General features: G+C 45.4%; 1 protein-coding gene across 2 annotated transcripts in view; it reads left to right on the top strand.

Annotated features, from left to right (window-relative positions):
- The window catches only part of nrp2a (neuropilin 2a), a 57,786-nt gene that overhangs the window by 19,661 nt on the left and 20,727 nt on the right, over positions 1-17,398 (top strand). For both annotated transcript variants that reach the window (XM_017434388.2, XM_017434389.3), the window contains exons 4-8: positions 6,518-6,748; positions 7,719-7,874; positions 8,335-8,504; positions 9,748-9,903; positions 17,128-17,272. In XM_017434388.2, the coding sequence (XP_017289877.1) occupies positions 6,518-6,748; positions 7,719-7,874; positions 8,335-8,504; positions 9,748-9,903; positions 17,128-17,272 (858 nt within the window). The remainder of the gene's footprint in view (positions 1-6,517; positions 6,749-7,718; positions 7,875-8,334; positions 8,505-9,747; positions 9,904-17,127; positions 17,273-17,398) is intronic.

The raw sequence follows: 17,398 nt of genomic DNA, 5'->3' as shown, positions 1-17,398 counted from the left end.
TGTTAGTTGAATAGACAGAAATATCTGTAAAAAAATCATAAAATTTACTAAAAACTGTAAAAGATATGGAAATATTAGTTTGGCCATGTGAAGTCCAACTTTCTGTGACTCGATTAAACTTTGAATAATGATTTTGTTGTGAAGTAGGAACTCTTGGTTTTCTAATCCATTTCACCAAAATGCCATTTACCTCAAATATTTATTTTTCTTGTGAATTTTGTCTACATCTGAGACGTCCTGTTACCTGAAGTCATAGCACACCATTCCCAAACAAGCTGTATGCTTTTGTGTATTATTTACATGTTTTATTTCATAACTATGCAACAAGATACAAGACAAATTTTGAATGGAGTGGTAATAAGGGGGCATCAGTGCTTATATGCTTTGGCACCTTTTAAGTAAGAAACGATGATGAGCAACTGAGGTAACATCACAGGAAATCACAAAAAGTTTCATCTGAGTGAAAAGTTTCACAGCTTCTGCTCCTAAACTTGAGTCTTTCACTCCAACACATTCAGAGCATCATCAGAGGCCAGCAGGCATATAAACAAACATATACATGTGTGTATTTATAGTCCGAGAAGAAGGGAATTACAGGGAAGCATGTGAAGAATGCTGGTTTAATTGGACGAGGCGGGCTGGATGTGGGAGGTTATGGTGGGATGATGGAGAGCGCTCCGAGGCAACTTTGGAGCTGGACTGAAGGTTAAAGGTTTATGGGGAGAGGCTGGAAGCAGGAGATTAATGGGGATGAGTTTGTGCCGAAATGGAATTTTCTCAAAGTGGGCAAAGTGCGGGGGGGGGTGATGTGCACTTTCCAGGCAAGGTTGGAGTATATTTGTTTTGGTGTCGTAGCGTGTGTGTGTGTGTGTGTAGTAGTAGAAGAGGTAAAACGGTCAAATGGCCTTGGGGCAGAAAGATTTATGTACAAGTTACCAGCTGATTCTCCCTCGCAATGTTTTAAGTAGCTCCTCAATCATTTAAGCTTCAAAGTGTGTCGAGATTTAAAAACAAGTGGCAAAACTGACATCCTACAGGATCAAAATTCTGCTCTTATCACTCGTTATCACCTCCCACCTTTAAAAACACATCTCTTGTTTGTGTCAAACGAATGTGACCCAGATTTGTCGTTCAGCTCCGTTTCCAAGGCCACCAGCTCCACAAACCCTGACAATGTTACACTGTAGATTGCATCTGTCTCACACACACACAAAGATAGATTGAAGGCTGCTGGATGTGAGGGGTGGGGGGGCGGGATGCGGTTGCCGTAGCTTTAATAAGATCCTGGTAGAAATTCTTGTCTCAGTGTGCGAACACATGTAGGTGTCTGCTGGCTGCGGGTGTGTGGGTGGTTCCGCTCAGCTTGCTGTGTGAGATTCTGTCGGTGGAGGTGGAGGTGGCCTGATAGATGCACATGTGTGCGAGAGAACGGGGGGGGCCCGGCGAGGAAATGATTGGGGTGAAGAGAGCCAGGCTGACAAGGAATGAGTAAGTCTACAGAGTGAAAATGTATTCAGGATGTGTGATTGAGGCCAAGTGTTAATTACGGCGTTCCCACTGCCTGCACGCCCTCTCATCATGGCTGCTTGTCTTACTGCGGCGGGCCAGGGCCTTGGTTTCTACACAAAGATCCCAGCTGAGATGTGTAAAACTAACGGCTCAGTCATTAAGTTAAACTGATTTTAGGCCCAGTTTTTAGTGCACTTATATTGTATTTTGCTACTTTAAAAATTGGTGTGAGGGTTGTGTTTATGGGTCTGTGTGTGTTTTTAAAGGGTGCGTCCAGAGATTGATATCTGAGCTCACAGCTGGGAGATGTGTGTGTGTGTGTGTGTGTGTGTGTGTGTGTGTGTCAGCTTCCTCCCATCTCAAACAGACAGCACCACGACATGTTTCGAAGTCAGAGTGTGTCTGGTTTCAATCGCCTGTGTGTGTGTGTGTGTGTGTGTGTGGTGCCCTCTGTACTATGAACTAATGATACCATGGTTTGTTTTTGTTTTGTTCATTCAGCCCTGTTACATAAGCAGTGACTGTAACTACTCCAGGGGGTTTGGAGTTAGACAAGCAACCTGTGTGTGTGTCTGTGTGTGTCTGTGTGTGTGTCTGTGTGTAATGGGGGTACTCAGGAGTCAACCTATGACTCTATATCCATCCTGAAAGTCTCGTCCACCCATTAGTGCACCTCCTTAAGGGGAGCCAGGGTGACTGAGTGCCCCCAAACATCATCATCTTCAACTCTCCGCTAAAACATGCACACACACACACACACACACACACACACACACACACACACACACACACTGACATTACACATTAATGTTGTTGTACAGTGAAAGTACCCCCCCACACACACACACACACACTGACATTACACATTAATGTTGTTGTACAGTGAAAGTACCCCCCACACACACACACTCCACTCCTCCCTCTTATTGTTGTGCCCTACTTTGGTCCTACTCATGCGTGTTTAACCCTTTATTCGCTCTCCCCCTTCAACCTACACACAGTCACGTGCTGCTGATGCTGTTACCACGGCGACAAGGGGAAGACTAACCAAGGAAGACCCCTTTGCCCTGGTCCCCTAAAGCCCGCCACTAGCACGACGGGGGTACCCTACATTGCAGCCAATCCCCAGTGAAGACTGAGTGCACCTGAGGGCGTGGGGTCGCCTCTGTGACCGCCGCTGACGGAGCCCCCACCCAAACACCAGTCATCACACTGGCTCTGAGTGGATTGTTGATTGGATGGTGACTCTCGTATCAGTCCTGTCTGTTACTTCACTACTGATTGACCTCGCTGCTTTAAGTAGACTCAAGTAATTAAAGTTCAAAGGGCTCCTATCTGATCTGTGGAGATAAAATCAGAATGATCTGAAGTGTTAAAGAATAATCTTGATCACGACGTTCCAATTTATATCAAATACTTTGTCTTTATAAGTCTCTGGATCTACATTACTGTCAGAACCCTGGTGTGTTGTTTTCCATTTGTGGAGCAGTTTCTTCTTGTTCCGATTGTTTTGTTGTTGTTGATTCTCCCCACTAACCGACCCCCCTCCCCCCCTCGATTGAACCGTGCTCCCCTTCGGTTACACATGTATGCATGCACACCCTTACTCGCACGCCTCGGGAGAGATTTTCTTCAATGAAGCCTTGAACTGAGCTCAAGCGGTGTTAACACGAGTGATCTGTCTGCGTCTGAGCAGCGGATGCTTGTCAGACGGAGTCGGGCAGTTTGATGTGCAGAGGTGAGCCCCTCAGCAAGAGGACGGGGGGAGCGAGACAGAAAGTTAAAGTGAACGGCGAGAAGCGAAGGAGTGAAAGAAGAAGAGGCTGCCCTGACACAACACGTGGAGCTGCTCCTGGATCTACCCAGCAACTGAGCCTCTTGTTTCCCCCCAACCCCACCCCGTGTCACGCTGACACACTCGCACCATGACCTCTCGCTTATTGCCAGGAGACATCTCTGCCAAATGGCAGCTCATGGTGCGGCGCGAGCCCCAACCGGAGGCCTGCGCGGCACAGACATGTGTGCGTGTCAGCCACGGGTCAACAACTAACGGAGGGAGGCAGTAATAAGGACTTGTTTTTAGCATGTTCACACACTGAACTAATCAGAGCTAACGAAAACAGACTCATGCATACAGTAACGCAGCTGCAGGATTCTGCCTGTGTGTTCAGACACACCGACTCAAAGACACTGAGTGGTGCGTTCAGAGGCGATGGAGTCCAGCCGTGATCAGATTAAGGGTTTTTGTTGCTGCACCGTGACCCCAATAAGAAACTAAGGCAGTGTGTCACTGGGTCTTACGCAAACATGGAAGTGGTCAGGAAGGCAAAACGCGTCCACCTACTGCTCATGCATTTTGAATTGTTTCATTTCAAGTTACCGCGCTTTAGTCGCATGCAGAATTAATGCCACTCACGTACGGTAACCGCAAACACGACACGCAGCAGGTCCAGGGCTGCTGTTGTGGGGATTGGGAGATATCGCCTGTAGCTTTCTGTAAATTACCGTCATATTTCAACATGCCTGTTTCTCTCTGTGTGTGTTTTCTGGAACCTTGTCGGGACCGGTAGTCCTTAGGGGGACCAAAGCCCAGTCCTAATAATATGGCACCTCATATTGAAGTTAGAGGTTAGATTTAGGTTATAATTAGGATGAGGAATGCACAGGGTAAAGGGTCAGGCTACAGAAGTGAAGAGAAGCAAATACAAAGTCCTAATACAAATATAAACACAAACTTGTATGTGTGTGTGGGAGTCAGCACAAAAGGTTAAATGCTGCTGTTTATGTGGGAGTACATTTATATATTTGTGTCTTCTGTACAACACAAACACACACAGTGGACACTCGCCAAATCAATCAGTGGACATGTTGTGGAAATATGAGTATTGACGCGTAAATAAATCACAGAATGAAAGCTGTGAAGTCTTTGCATCAAAATGGATAAAAAAATGAAATAATAGCAGCAGGAGAAGAAGAAAAAGTGTCTCCGGAGTTTCCTCCCTCTTCTTGAACACTGATTGGGGTCAGTTCTCCACCATTAACCAAGTCAGAGCAGCCAGTCGACCTCGGCTGTCTGATAATAAGGACCGGTGCCTTGGAGGAATGCTCCGTGTCTGCGCTTCTTAAAAAACACCGTTTCCTTATGAATCTGAAGCTGGCAGGTCTCTGAGCCACTCGAAGTTCGAACCCCTTCCCCAGAACCATGAGCCTCTTCAACACGACCTTTCTGATCTGCTTTCCAACGCATGCAGCGATGGGGGGGGGCTTGTTTTTTAACACTATTTGCAAAATGTGGACTGTGAAGATAATCTAAAAATAACCATCTTAGGTGCGTTTAATGCCTGGTTTAAAGACCATGGGTTGGTTCACCAAGGCCTTTTCTTACATGTGCAGTTAAATAAGATCCTGTCTCTAAGTAACATTATCACCTCAGGATATTTGTGTAAAAATAGAGAAACCCCAAGACAACAAACTAACCAGAACCAACTGTTTATAGCCGAGGATATAAAGATAGAAATGTTCAAGGGGTGAGCAAACAGAGAACAACAGCAGTTCATGAATGAGGCCGTATGTGTGTGTGTGACATTTGTGCAGTCTTCAGTCTATTTTGTGCGCCTGCATGCGCCACTCTCCCTGACCCTCATTGATGTGCCGGTCCATAAACACTCGGCCGTGACTCGGGCTCCCCGATGGGCCCGCGGAGCAGTGGCTGATGGGTAGATGATCTGAGCCACACAGCTGCTGCCGCTCAAGGTGAGCCGCCCCGAGCGCATAAATCTACATGCCTAATGAGGAGCTGCCGCAGAGGGCCCACTTAGGACCATTACACAACTTTTGTGTGTGTTTAAGAGAGAGCGATGCACACTCGGAGAGAAACTGGGAACAAGAGGAGGAGGAGAGCGTGTTCGTGTTAAACATGTGCAAAAGAAGGGCCAGGCTGTCTGTTTAGCCTTGAATTTAAAACTGCTGTCAGGAGAAGGGAATGTCTTCTTAGGCCACAATTTAGCCATTAAACACAAAAAGGCAATTTTTCTTGAAGTTTTTGTGCTTCAGTTGAAGTTGGATAGTTCAGATATGTTGAAGTAGGGTTCTGTAAAAAAGTTATGATCAATAAAAAAAATCTTACCTGTCGTAGATAGCGTTTTGACCAACCTCAGTTTGTAGAAATATAATTTAACTTTGACCAGAGTACCATCGACGTGTAAGAAAAATCAGAAACCCCTAGTGTCTAGACTCTGGTTCCAAAAATACAACATGGCCGCTCCTGGAAACCGACCCGTTGTCTTCAATTCCCAACAACAGGAGAAGGTGGGAAGTCTGGTCTATTATTTCCTTACATCGTCGATGACATTGACAAGCTAAAGGCTAGTCTGAGAAGGGCCCGGTCCAAAATGGACTGCTTCCGTCCTAAATGCTCATTTATAAACTTTTAGACCTCCTTCAGTTTCACACGGCACCATTATTCCAAGAGAAATAATATTCCTGTGCAGCCTGGGAGGCTTCAGGTTTGCACCGGGAAGTGCTACAGCTAGCTGCTAGATCACAGAATTCTATGCACATAACAATATAATGTCAAATTAACTGGTTTTAAAAATCAGGTTGTTTCCAACAGGTAAGAGATTAAATATTCATAACATTTCTACAGAAGTCCCCTTCAACAGATCTGAATTGTTGCTTTAGTTTGAAACTGGCAGCGGTGCTGAGTTGTGGATTGTGACAATGCAATCTTAGTGAGACAGCCGTCTCTGAGCCCGCTCAAATTGCTTGGTGCATTTGCCACTCAAGTATTTTCCCTAAGTGTATTTTCTCTTCTGTTTGTAATCATAAACCATTTGTGTTTGTTACTGTATATTCCAGCGGGCTGTCAGTGACGAACGACTCTCTTAAACACCGTCTGCAAGTTAGATGAGATACCTCCGTGTGATCGATTGCTTGTGCCTTCATCCTCACCTAATGTGTTTGTTCTTTTATTGCTAAATATTCCCTTTTATCCCTTTTATCCTCTTAGGGTCGGAATTCTGCTTCCGTAATTTCACCAGCCCGTCCGGCATGATCGAGTCCCCGGGCTTCCCGGATAAATACCCCCACAATCTGGAGTGCTCGTACATGATCATCGCCCCGCCCCACATGGACATCACGCTCACCTTCCTGACCTTCGACCTGGAGAACGACCCGCTGATGGTGGGCGAGGGCGACTGCAAGTACGACTGGCTGGAGGTGTGGGACGGACTGCCGCAAGGTGAGGGACTGAACACGAATAGGTTTTTTTTAAAAGATGAATGGACACACACACACTTTGAAAAGTTACAGCTCACACTGACTCATGCAATCCCCAGCATTCCTGCACATAAATTTGCATACCGGCCTTCAATTTCCCGAGCCGCCATCGCGCTCTTTGATGTACGTTGCCTCTCCTTACATTCCACTACGGTACATAGAGGAAATATTATTTCAGAGGCAGCTCAAAGAGCTTCAACACCCCCGAGGAGCAGGCCTTTCCTTCTCCATAATAACACTCTTCATCACCTCCTCTCTACTCTCGCTGCCCACTCCCTCCTTATCACCTTGCACTTCCTTCCTCCCCAGGCCAGTGAGGCTGACGACCGTGATGATTTCAGGATGTTATTGAAGGCTTTAGCAGTGACCGCCACAGGGTAATGTTCGAGCTGAAACCTGAATTAGAGGTGCTGATTGGTTCATTTCTCACCTCTCCCACAACATAAAAGATTTGCTCTAATTATATCATTTTGAGTTGCTAAAAAGGGATCCAAGGGGATTTAAAAATCGCAATTATAGCTACGAATTTGGAAGCTTTGATAGCTGAAAACAATTTGTACCATTCAGAGTTGAGAATTAGGAGGAAATTGAAGTGTAACCCAGTTCCAGTGAGCTGAGACCTCGGGCGTGATGGGGGGGAGACGAGATGGAAGGGTTAAGAATTTAGTGTCTGGCAAAAAGGCAGTGGGGGGCTGGAGGGGTTGTGGTGGGTTAAAACTATTTTAATCTCTCCGTGTTTGTGTGTGAGCTGATCCCAGTGCAGGGATTCCAGTTCTCCTGCTGGGCACTGGCTGAGACACACATGGCAGATGGAGGGATGGACAGGGAAGTTAAAGGAGAGTTGGGAATGATGGGGGGGGGGGGACTAGAACACACACCTTGATTCTTGTTTTTTTCCTAACATCTAAATGTTTGTTTTCATTTGTCTGCAGCGTCTCCTCTGATTGGACGCTACTGCGGGACAAAGATCCCTCCGGAGATCCAGTCCTCCTCCGGCCTGCTGTCCCTGTCCTTCCACACCGACATGGCGGTGGCCAAAGACGGCTTCTCGGCGCGCTACAACATGACGCACAAAGAAGTGTCTGACTGTGAGCGCGCGTTTGTGCATGCCGACTTGTTTTCCTGTCTTTCAACAGTTTGGCCTCTGTCATCTCCGCTGACGCTTATCTTTCCCTCTTCATCTTTCTCCCTTCTCTCGATCTCTTTAATGCTATTTTGGTTCTCAGTGCTCTTTCTCACCCCTCTCAGCTTATTTTGCTCTCTCCTGAGAGCGCATGATTTTTCAGAAGCAGACTATTTTCTCTTAGAATAAAAATTAACTTCACCTCAATTTGTCTCAGCTCACCTGTTGTGCTGTATTGTCCTGTCTCTGCGCCTCAGTCTATATTTACCTTTTCAAATCCTTCTTCAAGCGTTTCATTCTGTATTTTTGAAACATTTCCTGCATCCATCATCCATTATAATCAATTTTCCTCCCTCTTTCTCTCCCCCTCACAGTTATTTACAGTTAACATCGTTTGCTCCATTGTGTCCCTCTTTTTTTATCAGCGTTCCACTGCAGCATGGCGCTCGGCATGGAGTCAGGAAAGATCACAGACGATCAAATCTCATCCTCAACGACGTTCTATGACAACCGCTGGTTACCGCGGCAGGCCCGCCTCAATAACAACGACAACGCCTGGACGCCTTCAGAGGACAGCAGCAAAGAGTACATACAGGTACTCACCTGCAGGATTACAACACAGCTCACATTTTCTCTTTGGTTTGTCTTGTTTAGTGGTCTCCAGTCCTGGTCCTCAGGGCCTCCATCCTGCAGGTTTTACCTGTTCCTCTGCTCCAACACACCTGATCTGAATCATGGGTGATTAACAGGCTTCTGCAGAACATGAAGAGGTGATTTAACCTCTAAATCAGGTGTGTTGGAGCAGAGAAACAAGGAAAACCTGCAGGATGGAGGCCCTGAGGACCAGGACTGGACACCCCTGGTCTCGTTTATCCTGTTTTCTCCCAAGTCTGCCTGTACGTGTGTTTATGTGTTGTGTTCCAATGAACCACTGAGGAGATTTTAATGAAACTAAGAAAGCAACCATTGCATGTACATTTACAACTAATTAAAGTTTGTAGTCAGGTTGTCTGCCACAGGAATCAACCTTAGCAAACACAGAAACGTTTATCTCTCAGGCAGTTTTACAGATATTGAGCTGAAATTTGGTGTGGTAGTAGCTGAGAGTCATCCTTAATGCACACTACAAGAGCTAACACTTCTCTCAAGATCCTGCATGACATTATGCATAACGTTGTTTACTAAGATTGACTGAAACGGCTACAACTCTGCCCCTTTCTCATCATCAAATGGTCGGTGATATAGGCCTTTAGTTCATATTTATTGTTTTTTCCTGTAAAATCAAAACTTAAACACATAGAGGAGAAAAAATAGTTCATAAATATCCCAGCTTTGAAGTGACCTTAAGGCTCACTTTCCTCTGCTGAGGACAATCAATTTGCCTCAGATATACTACCGTATCACTGAAGAGGCAATAAGCAACATCGTTTCATATAGAGAGAATATGCAGCACGCACACACACACACACACACACACACACCAAAGAAGTGGAGGAGCCGTGAAACGATGATAAGGAAGTGCTTCTGCACTCTCAATCTTTCCTGTCTCAAACACGCGCAGGTATACAGCACCGAGGAGAGCCTGTGATTGATGAAGGTGCTCTCCTGGACTGCATCCGAACACTGTGCTATTGATCTTTACCTCCAGCCTGCCTCACCTTACACACACACACACACACACACACACACACACACACCTCCGCGGTGGAAGGCCACAGTCTGCGACTAACTCCTGCTGTCTGTGTGACAAGAACACAGCAGCTGCCCTGTCTCCATCTACATCAGCAGCAAATCCTGCAATCAGCACAGATTTTTAATCCAGTCTGTTTCTGGTTCAGGTTGACCTGCATTTCCTGAAGGTTCTGACTGGGATTGCCACACAGGGAGCCGTATCCAAAGAAACTCAGAAGTCTTACTACATCACCACCTTCAAGCTGGAGGTCAGCACCAACGGAGAGGACTGGATGGTGTACCGGCACGGCAAAAACCACAAGGTGGGTTTTCAGATTCAGCTAGCAGTGGGAGCTAAAATCTGTCTTTAGATGGAAGATTTTGAATCGATTTTCAAATGACAGTAATTGTTTTTTACAACTGTAATCCGTGCTGCCACTTTAAGAGAGGAGTAGTAGACAGTACGTTTGTTGAAGTTATCATTACTTTGACCGTCTTTAGAATCCACATTAGCCCTTCAGAGACGTTTCAGTGATAATTTAGCATCTGTGTTAATTGTTGGTCAGCAGCCTGTCCTCTTTTTGTTCTGTCATGTTATTGTGCGCTCTTTTCTAGGCATGAGAATATATAAATCTGTGTTTGTTTATGTAAAATGAGTCCTATTCATGGCAGTTTCGAGGTAATCAACACATCAATCTTTTTATAATCACATCTCAGCCCTCTGAATTGTAATTGAATCAAACTTTGAGGTCCCACCCCTGGATTCAACGTTTATCACACAAAGTAAAAACTAAAAACTCAAACTGATCCAGTACCCCAGATTGGACTTGCAGCTTCACGGCCCCCTTTTTTCCGGTACATTTGTGCTGCTTTCATGGCGTATTCCTCAGTAACAAAAGAGCTCGTTCATCCAGGAGCCACAGCCACTGCTTCCTGTTCCTGGACCGTTTCTAAACTTTAGCTATGACCCCGGTCATGAGTTAGAGAAAGAGAGAGTGGGAGGGATGAAGAGATAAAGGCAGCGAAAAGGAGGAGAAACTGACAAACAAGAACAATGGAGTCCTCTGTGCGTCCTTATCTGGGTTTTGCTATTCATCATCTCTCCGGAGCACACACAGAAACAGACACCTGAACATCCTGGAGCCGTGCCAGGCGGGGACTTGTGCAGATTTGTGTTTTAGAAGATTTACAGCAGCAGAATTTATTGACATCAGCCGTGTTCGGTGATTTGATTGAGGCTGCTTGTTTCGTACGACCACCTGTCTCTCCGGGGATCCAACCCTGGTTTCAGGCTTCCTCTGTGGATTTCATGCAGAAAGCAGAGGAACGAGGGGTTAATCCACATTCCCATACGGACCGGGGCTCCCCCCCTTCTGTGCCTGACAGTGATTAGTTTGGGTGCAGCCAGTGGGGGGTATTTGATGTGGAGATTATCAAGTAAAATGTGGATTTGACTTAAAAGTCAACATCTGTGCAATGTATTAGAGCCCCCCCAGATGCCCCATTTCTTCCACATTACATTTACTCCCTTTACACAACCTCTGGCTGATCTGCCCCCGTCTGGGGTGTACATGTGTACATGTCGGGTGTCTGTCTGCTCTGTAGTTTTTGTAATTTGAGCACTCCAATCTGGCCGAGGAAAGGAGGGGAAGAAATAAATAAATATTCCGACAGACGCATCAGCAGGCATTTGGGGGGGATATTGCAGGCATTATAGTGGCGGCTTTGAAAATCGTTCTCAGCTTTTTAGAATACACAGCGGACAGTAGGAGGATGAAAGATCAATAAAAGTTTGCAAATGTGTAAAGTGTGGTTTTTCTAAAAGGAAAATAGATGTGACACTGGCAGAGAGATAAAAGGAAACACTGAATCTGAGCCTACAGTCGATTCCGTCAATGAAGCCCATTAAAGAACCGAGACCAACAAGATGTGAGTTCTGCTTTTTAAAAAAGGACAAATTCTCAATAAAATGTACACGTGATGAAAGCCAATGACAGAGAAAACAGTTGGACTTTGTTCTCAAATTAGGCTTAAAATTCACAAATTGTTGCTTTTATTTTACAAATAACATCGTAGGACAATGGTTTTTTGATAAAAATTAATTTATCTAAGCTCCCTTTTAGTGACTGCCATGCTACTTTCACTGGCTTCGCTCACCATATTGTTTTTTTTGTTTTTGCAGCTTCTCACAGCAAAAACAAGCGGAGCGAAACCGCGGGGCCGGTCGAATGGGAATTACTGTAAATGCTAAAAATCAATTACCGTAAATACGGTAAAACCTACACAAGTAAAATTAAGATATACATTTAACAACCAGTCTGGGTCCGTATAAGACCCTCTGCCACTTCCAGACCCCTGTCTTAGGATAACCCACATTTCAGCTCCTTTTTAGTTTCTAATGCTGAAAGCAAAGAGTCCTCTGCACTTTTTAAGCTCCTCATCAACCAGGTTCTCCGCCGTTCCCCACGGGCTGCGGCTGAATCTTCCGTGACTGCTAATCCACCAGTCGTGCTGTACAAGCCCCCGGTTAGCCCGTCCTAAGCCCCCCAAAGAGCCTTAAGTGGTTGAAGCTCTGTTCTCATCGGGGGTCCTGTAATAACTAGGATTTGGGTCTTTTAATTGTCATCTAACAGTGAGCTTTACGCTAATGTGGCTTATGAATTACGCTCGCATCTGTAATGTGTTTTCGTGTGTGTGTGGGGGGGCATTCGTGAAGGTTGAGCCGCGTCAGATTTGAACGATAAGAGCAGACTCGCCGATACTTATTGGGTTTTGTTGCAGAGAGGCAGCACTTTGTCGGGATGTGGGTCCAGGTTTCCCGGAAGGTTGACAGAAAAAAGTAAACCCGGAGAGAAGAAGAAGAAGCAGAAGCCAGTGAGCTGATTGTGCTCTTTGTAAAGAAATTTAAAAAAGTCACAGCGGAGTCACGCCAACAATAAGGCTTTGTGCACTTTTTTTTTTTTTCATGATTTCCTTTCACTAATTTTCTGCACGCCAACACAATTTCAATTTGACGCCCGTGTGACTTGTTAAATCGAAGTCACACGCCTCACATATGCACCTCATTACTTGATGAGACGCTAACCCGCCTGGGAATTACGTTTGTCACAAACTCACACATACTGTAGATACAAGCATGCAGTTAGTTTTTTTATTTCTCCTCCTCTCACACAGACACACGAGCGCGCCCGTGCTAATTAACATTAAAAACACACACTGTCATCTGTCAGCGTCTGTGAGGAAGGTCCCAGCAGCCCCGGCGCTAAACAAGCTTTGTGTTACTGAAAAGTGTTTGTGCTAAATTTGTCACACACATCAAGTAACCTGAGGAAGGGGGGGCGAGAAAAGAAGCTCACGCAGCATTTCAGCGTGCTCATCCAATCACTGCATGTCACACCTAACCACACAGACACACACGCTTTGTTTACAAGCTCATGCATAAAACACCAATCAGGGAAAAACATTAGCATATGCACACACAGGTAGATTCACGCGCTGATGCAGATGGTGCTCGAAGATTTGACCAAAATAGTTCAAAGTGTCCCTGTCGAAGCTCCTGACGCACATTCCTGCCCCCCCCTTTAAGGCCAGTTGTGTGGAGAAGCCAGCTGGAAACCAGTTCATTCTGGAGACATCTTCACGCTGAAGAACAGAGAGGAAGAGGAGAAGTGGAATGCACAGAACCTGGGATCAGAGTAGCAAAACAGGAATAAAAAAATTAAAAAAAGAAACCGACCGAGAGACGAGTAATGTCTTTGGCAGAGTTTTAAACGTCTCCCTCCGGTGCCATTACCTCAAAGAAAAACACCAGCAGATGAATCAAAACCAGTGGTCTTTGTTTTAACCAAACCTTCTACATTTATGACTTTTAGTGCACACAGTTTATAATATGTTTGCCCGTGAGTGTTGCCAAATGATCTCACGAACCAAACTTCCAGGAAATAATCACTGGGTGAACATCTACAGCTGATTACCTTTCAGAGTCGGTTCTATTCTATCAGCTTGAATTCAGCCATTTTTGTAGATATTGAGCTAAAATTGGTTGTGGTCATAGCTGAGAGGGACTCTGACACATAACCTTATTTTCAAGGTTTGACCAAAACGCTACGACTCCATCATTCTCTACATAAGATGATCTCAGCCCAAAACTCGGGCGACTGATACGTGTTCCTTCAAGGAATGTTCGACTATTTTAAATAAAGGTTAGATTCTTGGAAACAGACACACCTTTTCCGGGTGACCTCTTTCTCAGAAGGGTCATCAATAGTTAAAAACCTGCGGTACACAAACAAGTCTGACCGTCGCCTCCTGCTGGGTGTGTGTGTGTGTGTAATGGGGTCTTCGTTATAATTTCATGAACCTCCACACGAGACACAACATGGCAGCATTAATTATTCAACCCACCTCAATGGGCTGTCACGTGAGGGGCGGGTCGACGAAGGAAGAAGAAGGAGGCTGTCGTCTGGCAGATTACAGAGGAGGCCTTCCCCCTCCGAGCACAGATGAACTTTAGAAACCAAGCTATGGTCTTTCAAGCTCCCCCCTTCATTCCAAGAAAGTCAAGAAGTGTCCATATTATCAGCAAGTTAGTCAATGACCAACCATCTGTTTCCTGATGCTATTAACCTTTAACCTTAGGAGTCGAATGAGCGACCCCTTCAGGTGTCCTAACAAAAGAGTGGAGGAAGAGGAAGCTAAGATCAGCCCGACAGCTTCTCAGCTTTCTGTTGTTTTCTTTTATTTCTCTCTTTGCTCACATTCATTAAACTACGAGCCTCTATAGAGCCAATTCCTACAGAACAACCTGTCCTGTCTGAGAGAGCCGTGTTGGACACTTTCCCAGCTTTAATCCCAAGATAAAAACAGGCAGTTGCAAATCACCATTAATGGCCTTTTAGTGAGGGCCATGATGTTGGGTTCCACCAAAAAGGTTTCTAAGATGCTAAAGTTGTCAGGTTCTGAAACATTTATAAATGTAAACATGCTGTTTCTTTAAACTGGTGTCTTACCATTTTAGATTGAAAATGAATCACTTTTGGCATCAATTGCCTCCAATATTTGGGCTTTTTTTAAGTTTATTTGCCAACGACTCTGTTCTGATACCAGATCTATGCTTTTGGTCCAGTCATGTTTTGGCAGTGGACTTTGAAAGCATAGTTCAGATCTTTTTAAAGTGGCGTTCTGTAGAAAGGGAATAACAAAAAATATCTTATCTGTTTAAAGATGGCTCTCTGAATGACCTTGATTTGGAGTAACCGTCTGAGCAAACCCAAGATGAAAGTGGAAGTTTGCCATCCTTGAAGCTGCTGTCTGTTTTACATTTAAATGGTTATTCTGGCAGAAATAGTCTTAAAGAAAAATATAATAATTGCCAAAAAATTCCAAAAAGCGTTTTTGCCCAGAATACACATTCCTCCAGTCCACGAGCCGTTTGCTTATCGGTCTGCTCAGAATTAAATAAACTCAAAATGGGATCTACGACAGGTAGGATATGGATTGTTCACAACCTTTCTGCAGAACCCCACTTCAAAAGAACGGCACTAATGCCGGTAATTTACTGTGGAATTGGGCTGTATTACCTCGTTAGGAGATAAACACTCAGACTGAGCACTTCCTGTTTGAGTGATGAATCTGTCCGTTGTTCTTCCTCATCTCCTCTGCCCTCCCGTTCAACCCCCCCCCGTCCCCTCGCTCTGACCTGCCTCCTCCTCTTTGTCTTCATCTGGTTTCAAGGCATTTTCTTATTTGTTTGTTTTTCCTCACCTGCTCCTTTTTGTTTCGGAATATCTCGGAGCGGGAAAGACGGGTATGCGAGGGCAGATCTTTGTCTTTGTGGGAGCATGCGTTGGTGTTTACATAGCCCCCCCATAAGGGCCCCATAAGCTTTATCCCCTTCAGCTGCCTATCCTTTGTCTGCAGCCATGATAGCTCCAACTTATCTGTTCAAACACTCACGCTGCTTTGTATTACCAGTGTCAGCTCCACTTGATTAAATCAGGCCATGCCCAAAATCAAATAAAACCCCTTGAGTCGGATTTTGAAGACGCTCGTATTACCTCAGGTTATGGAATATCATTTTGGGGGGTGAGGGAATTTGGAAAATAGGTCAATATTTTAAACTCCCACAGACTAGACGGCTTTTATATTAAAAATTAGGATAAAGTGTCGTTAAAACAATAGTCCCGCCGTTCCTTGGAGGAATGCACATCGCCCGCCACTTTTTCACGTCAGAGTTTTGGCTCTGAGACGTCATGTCGCGTCGAGAAACGACCGAGTCGGAGCCGTTTTGTCTCATTCGAGATGAAAAGCTGCCACGCTCAGAGTACATGTTGCGAACGACTCTCAGCTACTGCCACTTCACATTCACATTTCCTCCGTCTCTTCATGGTGTGCTGAGGTCGTACAGCAGCTCAGCCGTCAGCTGCCACAGACAGACACCTGACAGTCACTTCCTTCTTTCGTTTATCTCGGCGTGTGTTTGTGCGGGCTCCCGTGGCTTCCTGCGCCTCGGCGGCTTCGGTTGGTAGCGACCAACAAAAGGAAGAAGGTGTGAAGAGACGTCAGCAGGAGGAATTCACAAAGATAATGGATGTTTGAGATCGAAATCAACAAAAGGAGGAAGTTATTCATAAGCTGAAAACGTAGGGCGAATGCTGAAATGTTCACTGGATCGCCGTAGTTAAAAGAAACAGAACAGAGGCTAAAATCAGCAGAACAGTAGCTAAAAGTTAAAATAATAGCTCAAAAAAGCATAAGAAGACAAATAAAGCAAGTCTGACAATCGTTTCAGGGAACAATGCATTCTTATAGGAGATTATTTTTTGTGAATAAATTTAAATAATTCAAAAAGTCTAAAAGTTACAGATGCTAAGAGTCAGAGGGCACTATTTCCAACTTTGATTTATGAATTCTTACAATAATACAAAGGATACAGAAGCAGAAACATTAAACAAGCAAACAGTAGTCTGAGTGGTGATTCGGCGTTCACACTGCTGTGATTTTGGAGATATGGGTTTAAAAATTTACACCCAAAACAGGAAGTAACTCGACCCTAACAGCCCCGACCTGTCGGCCCGTCCACGCCACCTGAGAGCAAACGGACGGAAGGCGCGTTGAAGGAGGAGAAGCGAATGTTGCTGTGTTTAGGTGGCCGCCCAAGGAAGTGAATTTCACTCGCATCCTGCCCACCTGGACGCGCTTCCTGCGCCCGGTCGGTCGGGTCACGTCTCCTACAGACTCGGATGGCCACCAACGTGTTGAGTTAGTAACGCTTGTGAGCGCGGCGGGGGGGGGACGCCTCCGTTCGGTGGGCTTTCTCAGCCTCCCGGTGCTCAACCCCTGACCTCGGACACATCAACAGCTGGGACGGTGACATCGGATCCGTGTTTGGGTTGTCTCTGCTCTGTCCGGCCTGCCGCTGTGTGTGTGAAGCCGAGCGAAGCTGTGCGCAGTGGGAGGGTGTGTGTGTGTGTGTGTGTCTTTAAAGCAGATTTAGGACCATCCTTTTGACATCATTGTTTGTCTTTTATTTTTGTCTGTTTTCTCAGATTTTCCATGCTAACACAGACCCAGCCGAGGTGGTTCTGAACCGTGTCCCTCAGCCGGTTTTGGCCCGCTTTGTTCGGATCCGACCGCAGACCTGGAAGAACGGCATCGCCCTTCGCTTTGAGCTTTATGGATGCCAGATTACAGGTTCGATCTCTTGTCCCAGCCTGCCTTTTGAAAGAGACAGAAGTCTGCTGTGCACCAAATATATCATTAGCTTCATAAAAAGATCACTTTTGATAACATTTATACTCCAGAACAATAAAAGAAAGA

This window comes from Kryptolebias marmoratus, linkage group LG23 (genome assembly GCF_001649575.2).
Source record: "Kryptolebias marmoratus isolate JLee-2015 linkage group LG23, ASM164957v2, whole genome shotgun sequence".
Classification (NCBI taxonomy): Eukaryota; Metazoa; Chordata; class Actinopteri; order Cyprinodontiformes; family Rivulidae; genus Kryptolebias; species Kryptolebias marmoratus.
The sequence above is the reverse complement of the archived record's forward strand: the minus strand, read 5'-3'. Positions and strand labels throughout refer to the sequence as shown.